General features: G+C 43.6%; 1 protein-coding gene across 2 annotated transcripts in view; it reads right to left on the bottom strand.

Annotated features, from left to right (window-relative positions):
- Positions 1 to 19,101, bottom strand: part of WDR7 (WD repeat domain 7) — a 298,065-nt gene that overhangs the window by 255,231 nt on the left and 23,733 nt on the right. For both annotated transcript variants that reach the window (XM_083155233.1, XM_083155236.1), the window contains exons 9-12: positions 18,476 to 18,578; positions 10,910 to 11,051; positions 5,687 to 5,935; positions 5,060 to 5,280 (exon numbers count right to left, since the gene is read on the bottom strand). In XM_083155233.1, coding sequence (XP_083011359.1) covers positions 5,060 to 5,280; positions 5,687 to 5,935; positions 10,910 to 11,051; positions 18,476 to 18,578 — 715 coding nt within the window. The remainder of the gene's footprint in view (positions 1 to 5,059; positions 5,281 to 5,686; positions 5,936 to 10,909; positions 11,052 to 18,475; positions 18,579 to 19,101) is intronic.

Genomic DNA, 19,101 nt, shown 5'->3' with positions numbered 1-19,101 from the left:
TAAAGTACAAAAAGAAAGTACTTTTTGTACTAGATCGCATCGCATCACTTTAGTAGTACATTCCGATGCGATGTTCCTAAAAGGTGATATACAATTTAAAAAAAAAAAAAGTTAAAATCGCATCGCACAGTACAAATTACACATCGCATACAAGTGGCAAAATCGCACTGCACCATTGTAAAGTACAAAACGCAACGCACAGTACTACCACAACGTGTATGGGCACCTTAAGCTCACTGTGGGAGTGGCTTTAGTTAGCTTCTTTTCTACCGAAATTCGGTTTTGTGACCACTTTCTGGACTGCCTTTTGCGGCGAAAACGATCCCTAACGGTAAATTCCGGTCCCAGCGCTCTACCTCTGCTGCTGCTCTGCACTGCAACTGCTGGGGATGGAGCAGAGTACTGGCCATGGGAGCACGCCAATACCGCCGGGAGCCCCCGCACAGCCTGAGGACGGGGACGGGTCCAGCAGCAGTAGCAGACCTGCGGGACCAGTCTCCCTACGGATCAGACAGGCAGTGCCCCGGCTCTCTCCCCTTCCCGCAGACCTCCGGCTCCTGCCTGTGAGCATAATAACCTCCCGGCAGAGATCTGACACTGGCTGGCCGTCAGCTGACGTCCCCCGCATCCCTACTTGGGTCAACTTGAGAGTCTCTTTAAATCCCAAGATAATTAAATAGACAAATTTGCACAATGACTTCATGTAAATACAAAATACAGAATTAGTCCCCCCCCCCCCCCCCCATATTGATTTTCTCCGATAATATTTTATGTACTTAATTTTTGTCAGATTATTTGATTATTTGTCTGGCAGAGAAAATTTTACGGGAACTGCGTCTCCCGTCCATTACTCAAGTCACTTTTAAAACGCTCGCTCGGACACATTGTGATGTGACAAGTAACATTCCCAGCTATTTATGTCATATATTACATGGAACAATGGAGGGAAGAGACTCTGCTTCTGACGCACGGCAATCCATAACGAGGAATTAACTAAAGCTTTTATTTTTAATTAGATGGTATTTAGGGTAATTATTTTTTTTTTCTTATTACAGGCAATAATTGAGATAATCAAATAGAGATCATGCTGACTACATTATCCCGGGCTGTGGTTTCAGTGATAGATACACAGAAGGGATAGCAGTGGTTTGCCGCTAATTAACGGATGACAAACTGCTTGGAGGATGAGACACAGGAAAGGAACGGGCTTCCTCCTCCTGAAGAAGCAAAGCGGGGAACTGGGTGTATGATCGAATGAGGACACATTTGTATGCAGCCAGAAGAATGGTTCTAGCAGGTTTAGGGTGACAGTAGGTGGCACAAACATTCCACAACTGCAATATTTTCCGTCAAGGAGAACAGTCAACATTATTAACAAACAATAAATGGATAATAAAATGGTCTGGAGTGGGGGCGGCCGAACCAGTCTTTAAGATCTGCCAATAGTTCATGTATCTCGGGCCACCTGTGGATCTATAGTAAGAATGACTGCAGCAGGTTTGAGAATGTGACAGTTAGTAATGACTACAGCTGTGTACCAGCTAGGTGATCTGGGACATGTGACAGTTAGTAATGACTACAGCTGCAGATCATCTAGATGATCTGGGACATGTGACAGTTAGTAATGACTACAGGTGTGCACCAGCTAGGGAGTCTGGGACATGTGACAGTTAGTAATGACTGCAGCTGTGGACCATCTAGGTGATCTGGAACATGTGACAGTTAGTAATGACTACAGCTGTGCACCAGCTAGGTGATGTGTGACATGTGACAGTTAGTAGCTGCACACCAGCTAGGTGATTTGGGTCATGTGACCGTTCGTAATGACTACAGCTGTGCACCTGCTAGGTGATTTGGGACATGTGACGGTAAGTAATGACTACAGCTGTGCACCAGCTAGGGGTTCTGGTACATGTGACAGTTAGTAATGACCAGCTGTGCACCAGCTAGGTGATCTGGGACATGTGACCATTCGTAATGACTACAGCTGTGAACCAGCTATGGGATCTGGGACATGTGACTGTTAGTAATGACTACAGCTGTGCACCAGCTAGGTGATGTGTGACATGTGACAGTTAGTAGCTGTACACCAGCTAGGTGATTTGGGTCATGTGACCGTTCATAATGACTACAGCTGTGCACCAGCTAGGTGATTTGGGACATGTGACATTTAGTAATGACTACAGCTGTGCACCAGCTAGGTGATTTGGGACATGTGACAGTTAGTAATGACTACAGCTGTGCACCAGCTAGGTGATTTGGGTCATGTGACCGTTCATAATGACTACAGCTGTGCACCAGCTAGGTGATCTGGGACATGTGACCGTTAGTAATGACTACAGCTGTGCACCAGCTAGGTGATTTGGGACATGTGACATTTAGTAATGACTACAGCTGTGCACCAGCTAGGTGATTTGGGACATGTGACAGTTAGTAATGACTACAGCTGTGCGCCAGCTAGGGGATTTGGGACATGTGACAGTTAGTAATGACTACAGCTGTGCACCAGCTAGGTGATTTGGGTCATGTGACCGTTCATAATGACTACAGCTGTGCACCAGCTAGGTGATCTGGGACATGTGACCGTTAGTAATGACTACAGCTGTGCACCAGCTAGGTGATCTGGGACATGTGACAGTTAGTAATGACTACAGCTGTGCACCAGCTAGGGGATCTGGGACATGTGACAGTTAGTAATGACTACAGCTGTGCACCAGCTAGGTGGTCTGGGACATGTGACAGTTAGTAATGACTACAGCTGTGCACCAGCTAGGTGGTCTGGGACATGTGACAGTTAGTTATGACTACAGCTGTGCACCAGCTAGGGGATCTGGTACATGTGACCATTCGTAATGACTACATCTGTGCACCAGTTAGGGGATTTGGGAAACGTGAACCATTGGTAGATCTCCAAGACTGCTTTGGCCACCACTGGTCTTGAGCAAAGTGTTGACAGTCTTGATTGTAGATTATTGATGCCACAAAAAAGCTTGGAAATCAAAAGGCTTTTTGAAAAACTATAGACTTTAGCACAGGAGGGAGACTTGTGCCACAAATGGCCACCCTAGGTCATTTTCAGGGGTACCCATTGGGTCAGTGCACACTGCTGCACCTCTACAGAGAAATATGAATATGGCTCGCTGGACTCATTCCAACCTGAAGAGGTCAAAGGCAGCCTTCCTACCCAGTGACGCTTAAGCATCTGGTGAGCGAACCCTGCCACGATTAGTCCTATTCCCAGTCAAAAGGTTATATCTCTGAATGGTATGCTGGACATAGGGCCTAATTCATGTGAGTTTGCAAAAGCAAACTTCTTTTATGGTCAAAACAATGTGCTCTGCAGGTGGGGCAGATATAACATGTGCAGAGAGAGTTAGATTTGGGGTCTGGGGACCAAAGAGAAAAACACTGCCCTGAAATCACCCAGTGTGTAGGCCCCATTAGAAAGTAAAAAATTATTGATTTATTTGTTACCATTATAGCGCACACGTATTCCCCAGCACTTTTCACATTCACATCAGTCCCTGCCCCAGTGGAGCTTACAATCTATATTTGTTGGGAGACAATTAACCATACCAACATGACCCATTCCAGGAGGGACCCAATGCTCTGTTTCTGGACTTTACTCCTTATTTATTTATTTATTTATTAACAGTTTCTTATATAGCGCATACATATTCCGCAGCGCTTTACAAAGTATAGTTGAACATTCACATCAGTTCCTGCCCCAGTGGAGCTTACAATCTATATTCCCTACCACATGTACACGCACACACAGACATTCTAGGGTTAATTTTTGTTGGGAGCCAATTAGCCTACCAGTATATTTTTGGATTGTGGGAGGAAACTGGAGTACCCGGAGGAAACCCACGCAAGCACGGGGAGAATATACAAACTCCGCACAGTTAGAGCCATGGTGGGGATTGAACCCATGACCTCAGTGCTGTGAGGCAGTAATGCTAACCATTACACCATCCGTGCTGCCCCATGGATACTCCTAATGTATGATTGCCATCACCTGTTGTAAACAGGCTAATGGATAAGAAAGGTGCTTCACCACAGGTTATGGTATTAATAAATTAAGAGAAAAGACCAGGAATACAACATTGTGTGCCTCCTGGAGAGGGTGATGTTGAAAGGTATGAATTAACCTACCAGTACATTTTTGGATTATGGGAGGAAACTGGAGTACCCGGAGGAAACCCCATGCAAGCACGGGGAGAATATACAAACTATAAACAGTCAGGGCCATGGTGGGAATAGAACCCATGACCTCAGCGCTGTGAGGCAGTAATGCTAACCATTACACATCTGTGCTACCCAAATGATGGAAAACAAGGGACTTTTCATCAAAATAAGAGTTCAAATAAAATTAGGGTACATAAAAATGGGTAGAAGTATATATTCAGGTAATTTTAACAAACAACAAAAAAAATCCGTCCTGGTCCCCCCCCCCCCCAAAAAAAATGATTACTCCTACTCGCAAACAGAGACATGTCCCATTCATAAAGTACACCAATTTACCTATACCTTGTATCCCAATTTCCATCATTTTGCACTTTTTTTCACTTAAAAAATAAACTTAAATTTGCCAATTAAAAATCATTTTAATATTCTTAAGTGACAAATTAGTCGTTAAGGGATAGCTGAACAGAAGTCCTAACTCAGATCAGATTGCAGGGCTAATATGGTCTCAAAATGGACAAAACCATGCTGCATTGCAGGTGGGGCAGATGTAACATGTGCAGAGAGAGTTAGATTTGTGTTCAAATGGATATAAGTATAAAAATACTGCAGCCAGTGTTTACCCTGCACAGAAACGATATAACCCACCCAAACGTAATTCTCTCTGCACATGTTACATCTGCCCCACTTGCAGTGCAGCATGGTTTTGCCCATTTTGCGAACAAATTCATCCTGCAATTGGGTGTGAATTGGGCCCCAAATCCCAATCAAATAGAGATTTTCCGCAGCTTTTCACCTGCCCATCTGTAAACATGCTGCCCATGTTGGTGTGCCCTGGTAACACATGGCATTTTCCTTTCCATTGGGTACTTACACTGCAGCTGTCTGGTGGGACAAGTAGTTGTGTGATCTCGCCTCCATGGACACAGAAGATGTGTTTCATCTCCCCAGAGAATATGTCCCATACAATGACAGAGAAGTCCACTCCTCCGGATATGAGATAGCGCTGGTCATAGCGGGCGGACACTTGGTGAGGATACAATAAGCAGGTCACTTTGTTCCGGTGACCCCGTAATGTTCTGTGCGGTGGCCAACCTAAGAAATAAGGTTCGTACAGTAAAGAACATGCCGTAGTCACAGATTATCTATATATAAAAGACTAACCACTCTTGACCTCTATGGAGGTCAAGAGTGGTTATTACCAGCCAATCAGCTCCTGCTGTTTCTCAAGCACAGCCTGTAACGAGGAAGTTGATTCAATTGGAACGAATTGGCAATTTTCTGCTCTCCAAGCTTTGGTTACTCTCCCCCGATGTTCCTGGAGAGGCATTATTTAGCTTACTGCTTGAGTACTCCTAAAAGCTCAGGTGAACGCACTGCCAGTGCTAATATACAAATGGGCACCATGCGGATATAAAAATGGTGTCTCTGAATGCATACAAGTGGGCAATACCGGAGATCTTGGCGCCACAATACGGGAATGAATGAACGGCCTCCCTACCTCTCCTCAGCATGTGTTCTCCCTGCAATAGCTGCACTATGGCGGTCTGTGTGGCGGGGACAATGATAATGCTTCCGTCTTCCCGACCACACACCAGGCGTCCGTGAGATGGAATGTAGACGCTCGCGGTCACTTTCAGCGGCTCGGTGCTGTTCGGCATCACGCTGAGCTGGTCTATAATGCCGGCTGGATGAGGAGTCAGCTTGTCGAAGGCCTCTTGCAGCGAGGTGCTCGTGGTCATTTTTAAACCTGAAAAACAAAGTGATATTTATTCTTCTGTGGAAGTTACAGGTGAGGGTAAGGTTCTGACCGGACATTCAGAGCACGACCAGTGTGCAGGAACAATTACAGAGCAGGTCATGACGTTTTTTTATGAATAATAGTGAGAAAAAGCCTAAAAATTACATTTAGCTACTATACCGTATAGTGGTATAAAATTCATTGGTTCCTGATCTGAATGAGGGCATCACACAAATCAAACCTAAAGTTTGTGGCACTCACCCTAGCACCCACTGCGTAAATTAGGTGTGACTTGCATGTGGCACACCAGCGATGGGAAAGAGGGCCAGGTACAAGAGGGGGTAAGTGTCAGTGGAAAACGCAGGATTTCTATAAGGGGGGGATTTCAAATGCAGTCCGCAATCTCCCGCTCTGCGGAACATTGGAGCAAATGTGGGAATCTGGGGGAGCCATGGAAGAACCAATAAATGACACTGGAATTTGTGTAACCATTGCTCTTTTTATACACTGGACACTGATGGAACACAGTATTAATATTTAATACTATAATAAAATAAGATAAGTGGTGAGGAAAAGGCTGAAGCATTTAAAAAAAAAAAAATACATAAGCATAATAGAACCAGGAGGAGACACATTCTCCCACCACATGTTAAGGCTTCTGTCTCTTCTTCCTGGCAGCTGCTCTCTAGTCCAATGCACTGATTGAGGACTCAGATCCACACACAGCAAACTTGGTAGAAGAAACTGCTACCCCAGGGAACGTGCAGCAGCTCCGGCCTGTACCTTACGCTGCGTGATGTGGTGTCCGCTCTAGTAATCTTATTATAGAACCATACAGCAGCTACTATTGTTCTAATCTGAGCCACTCGCCAAGAGGAGGGATGATTTTCTGGGCAATCGGAAAGCCCCCTGCGTTTTGCTAGGAGTATAATGGGTCAGGAGCATTTGAGGTATCAAAGCAAATGCCAGGTCCATTGTTTTAAATAACTAAGGTATGTATTGTTAACTTTACATTTCTGGATATACTTTGGATAGGGCTGTCTCATCTGTCTCCATTTCTGGATATACTTTGGATAGGGCTGTCTCATCTGTCTCCCTCTATATCAGACAGCCCTGGTTATTATAAAGGGTGGCTAGTTACCATGGTAACAATACGGCTGCGTATATGCTTGTAGAATGAAGAGACATGGTAGACATGGTATGATTTGCATTGTCACTTTCTTATACTATAAAGATAAACCCCACCCCAAACAAATCTGTATTGAAATTAATTAAAAAAAGGTTTAATGGTAAAACTGGTGGCTTGGTTGCCCTGTACTAAGATATCATCATTAAAACAAGCTTGTGGCATACAGCTTTCCACCAACTACAGTACGGGGATAGTACAATGAATGTGAGGATCATCGTGGATCAAAACTGCTCTCAACCCTCAGCTGGAAAAATCCCAACTCATCCCATTTTAAGCAGTCTAACAAAATGCAGACCACAGGGATATGTTAGTAAGCGCCAGCAACAATCCCTGCCCGCGGAAAGTGTAGGAGATGAGAGGAGGGGAACGTTATACAAAAGGAATATTTTCGAGACAGAGAGAGCTCACAACGTTTTAAAATATACATTCCTGGAAAAGCCATAGAGGCTTTCCTAACACTGAACTGTCAAAGTGCATAACAGTCCAGACATAGCCTGAGCAAGGTGTCATCCAACGTTCTACAAAATTGCACAGAACCGGAGTTGGAAGCCAATCAAAAACACTAACATTGCATCTGGACAAGGGGTACATATACATTTTTTTTTTGCATGCAGGGTAAATATACTGGTGGCTTTGGTATGTAGCCAACAAATGCTACTTTACACACACACACACACACACACACTTCAAAACTACAGTAAATCTCAGCTGTTGCATCTGCTCCAGCTTCAGTGCAGCCGGTAGTTTTGTCCAGATGCAAAGTTAGGCTGGGTACACACTACACAATGTCTGCACCCAGCAGCGTGACCGATGTACTAATATAACGCACAGGGCATAAACTTTACTATATACTGTACTTTGGCGCGATAGCTACAGGTTACGGGTTCTTATATAGCGCAGCAGATTCCGTTACAGCATCTTATATAGCGCAGCAGATTCCGTTACAGCGTCTCATATAGCGCAGCAGATTCCGTTACAGCGTCTCATATAGCGCAGCAGATTCCGTTACAGTGTCTTATATAGCGCAGCAGATTCCGTTACAGTGTCTTATATAGCGCAGCAGATTCCGTTACAGTGTCTTATATAGCGCAGCAGATTCCGTTACAGCGTATTATATAGCGCAGCAGATTCCGTTACAGTGTCTTATATAGCGCAGCAGATTCCCTAACAGTGTCTTATATAGCGCAGCAGATTCCGTTACAGTGTCTTATACAGAGCAGCAGATTCCGTTACAGTGTCTTATATAGCGCAGCAGATTCCGTTACAGTGTCTTATATAGCGCAGCATATTCCGTTACAGTGTCTTATATAGCGCAGCAGATTCCGTTACAGCGTCTTATATAGCGCAGCAGATTCCGTTGTGCTTTACAATTGGAGACAGAGAAAGAACAACTGGGTAATTACAGACAGACTTGGAGGTAGGAGAGCCCAGCTGCAAGCTCACAATCTATAGGGACATAGGAGGGAAACACATGGACAGGCACCAGTAATAGCATAGAAGTCTTTCTAGCAAAGGCAATGAATTACCAAAAAGCAATGGGATTTTTCTAGTACCACAATGAAATGTAGAGGAGGAAGGCCACAAAGGAGTGTGTGGTGTGCGTGTGTGCGTGTGATGACAAAACTTAGAGAATTACATCCTTCACATAGAACAGAAGGAAGAGCGGTAACATAGTAATTAAGGTTGAAAAAAGACGTTAGTCCATCGAGTTCAACCCATTTGACTTGTAACTAGTAACTTGAGTAAGTCATATGTATAGATTATATTTTAGTGGCCAAAAATGTTTCCAGTTTTTATTTATTTATTCATTCATTACCAGTAGTTGCTGTAACCACCCCACCGACAATGAGTTCCAGAATGTTACTGCTCTAATAATGAAGAATCCTCTTCTTAGTTCAGCACAGAATTTATTTTCCTCGAGCTTCAGTACATGCCCGCGTGTCCTAAGTATAGTCCTGTTACTGACCAATCATCTCCCAGTTCCATGGGATTCCCAATCCTGTATTTGAACATACTAATCATATCACCTCTCAACCTACATTTCTCCAGTGAAAACATAATTAGCCTGGTTAACTTATCTTTGTATTCTAGTGATTCGAGACCTTTTACTAGCTGAGGCGCCCTTCTCTGTACCTGTTCCAATTCATTTATGTCCTTTTTAAGGTGCGGTGCACAGAACTGAACACAGTATTCCAAGTGTGGTCTCACCAATGCCTTGTAAAGAGGCACTATCACATTGGCATCCCTTGAATCCATACCCCTTTTAATGCATGCTAGTGTCCGGTTTGCTTTTGCTGCTGCACTTGAGCAGTGTGCACTATTACCCAATTTTTTAATCTATAATTACCCCCAAGTCCTTCTCTACAGTGGAATTCCCTAAAATAACTCCATTTAGCCTATAAGTCTCTGTCCCTGATTGTGCAACCAGTTTTTAATCCAATTAGAAATTTTATCTCCTAACCCTAAATTACTTAGTTTTATTAATAACCTTTTATGAAGCACCGTGGCAAAAGCTTTAGCGAAATCAAGTCTTATTACATAATCAGATTTCCCTAAGTCCAGTCCCCTACTCACTTCCTCATTAAATTAGTCTGACATGATCTATTTTTGATGAACCCATGCTGAGCCTTACTTATCACCTTCTCCTGTTCTAAGAAATTTTGGATACTATCTCTTATTATTCCTTCTAATATTTTCCCCACAATGGATGTAAGGCTGACCGGTCTATAATTTTCAGGGTTAGTTTTGCTACCTTTCTTCCATATTGGTACCATAGTAGCTATGCACCAGTACCTTGTTACCATCCCCGAGTTTATTGATTCCTCGAATATCAGATATAATGGTAGTGCTATGACAGAACTCAATTCGGTACTTATGTAGTATCTGGGCGTCCGATTTAGAAATCGGATCGCATCGCATGCGAGCAAATCGTATGCGATGCGATGGTCAAGATTTTTCCATAGGATTCAATGTTTAAATGGTCTGAGTCCATTTTAACATAGAATTCAATGGGAAAAAGGGGTCCTTTTCCTTTCCCCACTATCCAAGTGGGCATGGAGTTGGATATAAACCTGTGGCGAGCGTAGCGAGCCACCGAGCCCGAAGCGTGGCGAGCGTAGCGAGCCCCGCGAGCGGACACAGAATACTTTTTAAGAAATATGCGTCCGCTCGCCACGCTTCGGGCTCGGTGGCTCGCTGCGCTCGCCATGCTATATAAAATCAACTCTATGCCCACTTGGATAGTGGGGAAATAACCAGGACCTTCTTAACATTGAATCCTATGCAAAATCGCATCGAATCGCATCGCATCTGATTGTATGCCTTAAGGTAAGGCATACAATCACAAAATCGGACGCCCAGATACTACATAAGTACCCTCAATTCTTTTAGTATCCTAGGGTGTATTTCATCCGGGCCAGGAGATTTGTTACTATTTAGGTTCTGTAATCTATTTGTGACTATTTCCTCACTCAAACATACAGTTTGGGAGCAATTTAAACGTGTATTAATAACACGAGTGACAAAATCATCAGTGGGCTTTATTGCACAAATAAAATGAGAATTAACAGCATAAAAATGGTAAAACCTATAAAAGGACGAGAAAAATAAATAATGCAAAGGTTTGGGAGACCAGGTATATATGCCCGCCTGTAATGTGGGTCTCCGTGTGTGTGAGACAGAGAGAGATCCGGCCAAAAAAAAAAAGAGCGAACATTGTTAACTAAACTGACAGTGACATGTTCCCCTTCTTATATAAACGGAAGCTGAAAGCAGATGACAGCTTTGGCCATTACCTTGTGTGTTCTCTTGCTGTTCCAAATCATCGGGCACACTCCAGATACTAAGTTTCCCCGACGAGTCGCCCTGGATTAGAAGTTTATGGAAAGATATTCTGCGTCCATAGAAGAACCTTGTAACCGGAGGGCAGATTAGCAGCTGCGGGGCAGAAGCAAGTGACAATCATTACAGGTGAGAAATCGGAACAGAAACTGTGAGTTACCAACAGGACCTCCACCATCGCTGCCTGCACACATCATGCACTGGAGAGAATGGGATCAATAATCTGTGCCCTGAACCTACTCAGCACTGAAACACATGGAAAATGAATACTAGAGTATATAAAAACTGCAATGCTCAGAGATGATTCGGAGGACACCAATTAGTCTGTAGAACTCCTCGCTTTTACCATCCACAAAACCATTACATGATCAGGTATAGTGGCAGATGTATTAATCCTGGTGACAAAATAAAGTAGAAAATAAATGCAGCAGCCAATCAACTCCCAACTGTCATTTTTAAAACACAGCTGGTTGGCTGGTGCATTATCTCCTTTCACTTTATCTCTTCACCAGGCTTAATACATCTGCCCCAATATGACATTTCTCCTGTGCCCATCAGACTTCCTAGCAGTAACTTGTCTATATTAATTCAGGGGCACCTTCAGCACATACGTGGCTAGTAAAGAACCTGGGGTAGATGTATGAAGCAGTGATAAGGAAGGGGAAGGGACACACTGTGGGGCAGATTTATTAAGTTCGGTGAAGTGATAAAGTGTCTGGTTTTTATCACCGGCTTACTGTGAAGTTACATGCTTGGTTTGAAAATTGACAGGTAGGAGCTGATTGGCGGGTGATAAAAAACAGACACTTTATCACTTCACCAAGCTTAATAAATCTGCCCCACATGGACAGGCAAGGAATGAGAGTAGAGGAACTTGCACTCTAGCCAACTTAATCTCTAATATTATTGCTCACTAACGGTGCGTAAATAATTTCTGGAAAGCTTCTATATCCTTGTTTAAAGTTTGTTTGCACTGATAATAACACTATAATATAATGGAGAAAAGATTACAGGCGTAGCTATTATTAGATGGGCACTTAGATAATGAACAGAAATCGCTTTTCGTCAGTGATATTTTGCATAAATTGAGTTTTGCTAAATAATGCTAATCTCTCATGTGATACAATCATCCCGTCCTGCTTTTGTTTCGTGATTACATGCCAGGCCTTTCCGTGCTGTATTCGTATTGTGATCCCTTATTAAACAAACCTGGCTATATTACACAGCTCTGAACATTAAGAGATCATGGCACAAACTACATATATTGGCAGGAAACAGACCGTAAACACAAGCCTGTCCAAACGAGTTTATACTCTACATTTGGCAAACACACACAATACATAAGGTAGTGGAATAACAGTTATAGCTAGTGGTCAGGATAAGGGAGTGTGGCCATTGTAAGACAGCATCACCGTAAGTCTACCAATTACAGCTCAGCCAATGGCTGCTGGTATTACTGTGCAGTTGCCACTGGTTTGTTTGGAGTTAAATTGGCCAACCGATGCACAGGGCAAATCCCTGATGGGCTTTCCCACTTTTAGGCACGACAACTTATTGCAGAAGGACCTTTGGTAAACTTAGTGCTTGGTTTGTTTCTATGGAAACTACACCAAGATTAGCCCTCCTGCCAATCAGAGTGGGTGGTACTGACACACCCACCTCTGTAGTGGCTGGCTATGCCGCTTCAGCATGGGTACCTACCACTGCATTCCCTGATGGGCCTTTCATGCCCCAGTCAGACAGTACAGAATAAAAAGGGGGAAACTGTGCGGCATAATGTACCTCCAAATAATATGGCTAGGGTTGATTGCGAAGGGTCTGATTCAACTTTTTTTTTAGCAAAGCAAAAAAGCACACAACTGGGTAAAACCATACTGCACTGCAGGTGGGGCAGATGTAACATGCGCAGAGAGAGTTAAGATTTGGGTGGGGTGTGTTCAAACTGAAAACTATATTGCAGTGTATAAATAAAGCAGCCAGTATTTACCCTGCACAGAAACAAAATAACTCACCCAAATGTAACTCTCTCTGCACCTGTTACATCTGCCCCACCTGCAGTACAACAGGATTTTGCCCATTTGTGTCCTTTTTTTGCTTTGTTAACAAAGCGGTATCCGGCACTAAGTCGGCCACTGAATCATACGACATATTTACAGTACCATCCAAATGTGAGAGGAGACAAATATTTTGCGGAAAGGTTCTCTACAAGCCTCCCCCGGTACCCTGCTAGCATTGCTCCGCTTTTCTCCTGCGTGAGGCGTGCGTTCATTGTCAGGACCGTACGGCAATTGCTCAGATCATTTTATCCTATTATACTTCCAAACTATAATTTTGTTTATGAACAATAAGCGGATTGTTCAGTAAAATTTGCAAGTCGTCCATTAAAGTCATTATCTCCCGGATAATGAAAAAGCGGAAGACAAACCTGTGAAAAAACCCTTCATAATTGGACATTGTTATAAAGGAAACAATCCAAAAACAAAGAGCAGGCTGGGTGCAGAGAAAGGCAATTATGTCATTTTACATGAAATCCGTGGTATTTAAGACGGTCTGCTGAGCGCAGCAGCTACCTGGTGGTGTAACGCTGATGGAAAAAGACTAATCAATGATCACCCGGCAACAGGACTGATAGGAGGCCGAGCACAAAGACCGCCTACGTCACCGGGAAGATGTTCGCTCACTACCCAAACTCATCCCCGACAATAGGAAAAACATTTCTGTATCTTTTTAGCACACAAAAGGCTATACAAAACTAAAATACCCTAACACACACAAAGCAACAACATGTAGGGATTAGCTGTGTACACCTCAGGAAGAATGTTTTACAATGCTTGTAACACCGGAATTATCGCCTACGAAAATAACTTTATACCCAATGTACATAATAGGAAGCGCAGATGCAACCCACGGAAGCAGTAAGTCACCGCATGCAAACATCTTTAGGCAGGCAGGCAGGTATTATTGAAGAGCCTTAGCTGTCCTACATACAGCAAAGGGCAAGCATGTCCAAACTGTGACCCTCCAGCTGTTGTGAGACTACACATCCCAGCATGCCTTGCCATAGTTTTAGCATTCCCTAATGGCAAAACTGTGGCGAGGCATGATGGGACTTGTAGTTTCAGAACAGCTGGAGGGCCGTAGTTTGGACATGCCTGGTATAGCGCCTTCCCTAGCAAATGCAGAGATTGCCATTGATGCCTAAGCCATTTGAGGATTGAGGACCATGGACGAGAAAGCCAATGACAGGCGTCAAAGTCAGCTCCATATTTACGGTCCGGAAAACAAAATTTGCTGCAGGGGTATTAAACATTAGGCCCTACAGCTGTTTTGGAACTACACATCCCAGCATGCCTTAATCACAGTTTTGCTGTAGGTGCATGCTGGGATGTGCAGTACCAAAACACTGCAGGGCCACGTGTTGAATATCCGTGCTTGAGCAGCTTCTAAGAACCAGTAAAAGGTCAGATGAAGGGCCTGATTCAGTGCAGTTTGCTAGGTTGTGTATGTTCGCAGCCTAGCGAACAGGTCAACAGCACCCACCCAAAAACCGTGTAGTTCCTCTCCTTGGGCCTTATTTTGGTTCATTCTTTCTGACAAAATCCTTCTTAGATGGGCAAAACTATGTGCACTGCAGGTGGGGCAGATGTTACTTGTGCAGAGAGAATTAGATTTGGGTGGGGTTTTACTTCAAAGTGAGATCTATATTGCAGTGTAAAAATAAAGCAGTCAGTATTTTCCCTGCACGGAAACAAAATTACTCACCCAAATCTAATTCTCTCTGAACATGTTACATCTGCCCCCCTGCAGTGCACATGGTTTTGTCCATCTAAGAAGGATTTTGTCAGAAAGAATGAACCAAAATAAGGCCCATAGTCTGGTGTGTCACACTTTGCTGTAGTGCTTCTAGCACAGGTCTGGTCTGCATATCAGTGCTGAAATACAGACCACACTGTGATCGAAGAACCACAGCAGAGAGCGACACCTCAGACAGGGGAGAGGAACTGCGCAGGGTTTGAAAGATGCAGGGTGCTAGAATGATCACTAGATGTATAAATCCCTTTATATTTCCCATAGTGCTTCCTTCAGAATAGCGATGGAACTAGCAAGACTGGCTATAGGGGTATCCAACTCTAGGAGGGCTCTCCCAGCTCACCATCAAAGGAGGGGATGAAAGACACCCTCTGCGGAACCTTTGAATACCTACCCAGATTCTACCATGCCTCACCTGAAAACTCATGTGGACAGAACAGGAGGTAAAGCCTTCTGAACAAGGAAAAAAATCCTAAACCAAAATATCCAGGGTCCCTTGAATCGCTAAAGTAGTGGACACACGGTGCAATGTACTTTCTATTCAATTCCGATCGAATCGCACAGCGCCGTCTACATCGAATGTGTACACAGCGCTGTGCGATTCGGAATGTCCCGACAATTGGAATCCCTGGCCGTTTTCAGTCCGCTCGCCTGCAACTCCACAGGCGGAATTCAATATTCCACCTGTCAAGTGGAGAAAAGTGGGTGGGGTCAGCGAAATCAGATCACTGATTTTAAAGCTGGATATGTTTTGTTGAAAATACGCCTGCAATGTTGTCGGGAACGGCAGCATTGAATAGACGGCAAGCGCTTTTTCCCCTGTCAGAAATAGCTCCTGACATTGAATACTGCCCATAGTTTTGCCTGCCCGGTCTATTTTTTTTTTTTGTTATTCGATTTCAATGCCGTGGGGCCATGTATTGAGATTGAATCGAAAGCATTAGATTTCAATTCGATTTTGCTTATAAAAGATCAAATAGAAAAATAGACTACATTGAATCGTGTGTACGCCCTATAAGACTTTGTTAGTTGGTACACTGCTCTCTGATTGGTGGAATCGGACTGTAAACAAATATTAATTTCACACAAGGGCCTACTCCTGCAACAGCGCCCTCTACATCCCAAGGCCGATGAATGACAGAACCTTAAAAAAAAAAACCTATTAAAATCGCAGTTAACCAGTTACACGGCACAGTGCCCAAGACATAGTCATGCAAACTACATGCAATGGCAGTTAGAGAGAAGTTGGAGAGACTCAGAATGGGAAAGCGTGATCAGGTCTGCATGCAGCTATGGAAAGTCCTACGGGTATTAACCACACAGGTGTTAGTCAGAAGGGGCCACACAGGTCTTACTATTGGCTTAGAGGGCTGGATGTGAAGTAACGTCTGCGGGGTGTACAGTTCTAAGACTTTCGCCCGGTCTGAGATGTGTTCGCACTCCGGAATCTGGACAACAGCTTCCACATCAAACCTCCCCTGTGCCGGCCACACCACAAAACCACATTGTAAACCAGGACATGTAGCAAACAAACAATCAATCAATCGCCGGACAAGCTAAATAACATGGCACCGTATACAGAAGACTAAAACGAAAAATATGGTTTAGCAAACAAAGAAAAAATTGCAACATAAAATTAAAAAAAAACAACCCAAAATTATTTTTGTATACAAAAAAAGCAGCAGAAAAAAAATAACATAAAACCTTTTTATTTTAAATCCTCAATTAGAACTCTTTATTGACAAACAGTGCTCCTGACATGGGTTAATGGACAACACTGCTTCATTGCCGCTGAACATCCACATGCATGTGCCAAATATTACAAATAAAATTTTATAATAATAATAATAATAATAATAATAATAATAATAATAGAAAAAAAAAATCTAAACTTAAGGTTCTGATACCAAGCATGTGGTTCGGAGCTAACCGGCCGCAGATCGCCACATTGGTGGCACCAGAAAGACCATCGATCTCCTTTGGCAAGTAATCAGGAACTGCATATCAGATTAGCCAGGTGAGAAGACTTGGTCATCATCTACACGGGTCAACCACCAAATGGCAAGATATCAGAGATGTGGCCACAGAAACCAGCCGTATAGACTCTCTCATGTCTAGAATTATAGCTCCAGCACTAGATTACCAGTCGTTTCATGCAGATGTACTACTGTATGTATTTAGCATTGTTGCCGGACAGAGGGGCATTGTGCAGTCTACAGTATGGTTAAAAAGCTGCTCTAATTAAAGTCAGCTAAGAATAGTTCCGATTGATAGATCTAGAGTGTGTAGATAGACCAGGCCTGTCCAAACTGTGGCCCTCCAGCTGTTGAGACTACACATCCCAGCATGCCTTGCCATAGTTTTTGTATTCCCTAATAGCAAAACTGTGGCAAGGCATGATGGGACTTAGTCATGCCTGGAGGGCCGTAGTCATGCCTGAGATAGACAGTCAATAGTTCGACACAAGAAAGTTGACATGCAATAGGTCACCAGTGACAACGGATCATGGTCCAAATGTCGACATGAACAAAAGGGGTAACATGGGGTTTTACACTAATTTTTTTTCTAGTTTTTCATATTTTACCATCCACGTGGGCTACAATGTAGAAGAATAAAGGGTGCCGAGCGAGCCATGCGAGGGTGCGCGTTACAATAATTGGGGGTCTATATTGACGGATGGTGCTATTGACATCATAACGTTTTGATCATGTTGACCTTTCCTCAATGTCAACCTAGAGAATGTTGACCTTTTTCATGTGTCGACCAATTAACGGTCTATCTAGATACAGTCCAATAATCCGCACCCATGGAAGAGTGGGGAGGAAGTGTTTTATTACCTCCCCTACCTGATGCATCAATGACAGGGGCCATGGACTATTCCCTCATTTGCATACGTACCTTGCACAGGTGATGTACATCTCATAGAGAGCTGGACACATTTTGGAATCCAAAAAGGAGGGGGGGGGTCGTATAGACCCCAATGGGACCTAGATCTACTAAACTACAACAGGAGTTTGTCATGGACTCCCCACTATCTCTAAGCATTCTGAATGATACATAGGGTAAGAATAAGACATTTATCCTCTATAGAACCATTGACGGTGCTTCCCTTTTGTACGGTGCAGACAGGCATGGAGCCTGTAAAAGATGGTTATAGTTGCCATTACCCTTCCTGTCACTGTCTTTAGCCATGTGAGGCGTGGCGACATAACAGCTCTCTAGTCTAGGATCTAATAGGAACGTTCTATAGGAACGGAATTAGCCCTGGTCTCAGAGTTCAAGTCCCTCACACAGCTCTATAGGACACGGTAACGGGAACTAGGTATCAGGTCCTATATCAGGTTCTGCAGGGCGTACAATGTATAAAGTACTGTGGACAGAAGACATTAATACATCAGGTGCACGGGATACCGGTACAATGGCCCCATTATAACGAGGATATATCATAAAAAGGCTTGGAGACAGGAGTTCTACATTTTTAAACATGACCGTCAATGGTATATAGCAACAGATATAAATAGTAAATAGCATGTTCCACTTTAATAGGTTTCCTCATCGTATAAGACAAAAGGCATAAATCAGTTTATACATCCTAAAGGGATCCATTCATTAGATGACCTGAGATATGCAGAACATAAGGACGCTAGCCATCTATTGTCGGCAAGATCTAGAACCGTGTTCAGCGGGAGAACTACGGACAGCCCACATACCTTCTTCTCTTCTTCCGGAAGGACGCTGTACAGCAGAGGGGGGATGGAGTTCTCCAAGGCTTTCCCGACATCAGTACGGAAGGAATCACTGGCCGGGATACAGCTGAAACGTTGGGAGAACATTAGGAAGCGAGCCTTGTGCATAGATCTAGAATTCTCGATTACTTTTAATCCCCATTTTTTTGTTGAAATAATGGACCTTATATTCAGGTCCGCTCACTCACCCGCAAATTCGCACGGGGGAGCGATGTGTGGCGCCTGCACATGCGCAGACAAAAATCCTGAAAACATGTCCTTTGGGGGTATGTGAGATTTGAGAACCCCTGCACTACAGTTATGCTTCAGTTTAAATTTAAGTTTAAAGTCAAACACACAATTAAAAAGGTCACATTTTGCGACTATAATTCCCAATAGGTCGAATGTAAATAAAATCGATGAAAAGTGACGATTTCCGACTGTCAGAAAAATCGGCACAGATTGAAAGGCATACAAACAGGCAAAAAAACTACAACAGCCACAAAGGGTGTTGTGTGTGTCTACATATGAACCTCCATATAACAGAAGACTGTGGGCGAGGTGCAGCAAGCATTGCAAAAAACTTGCGATGCTTGCCACCAGCCTCCGCA

This window comes from Crinia signifera, chromosome 1, assembly GCF_055691185.1.
Source record: "Crinia signifera chromosome 1, ASM5569118v1, whole genome shotgun sequence".
NCBI lineage: Eukaryota > Metazoa > Chordata > Amphibia > Anura > Myobatrachidae > Crinia > Crinia signifera.
Note: the sequence above shows the minus strand (reverse complement) of the source record. Positions and strands in the feature narration are given on the sequence as shown.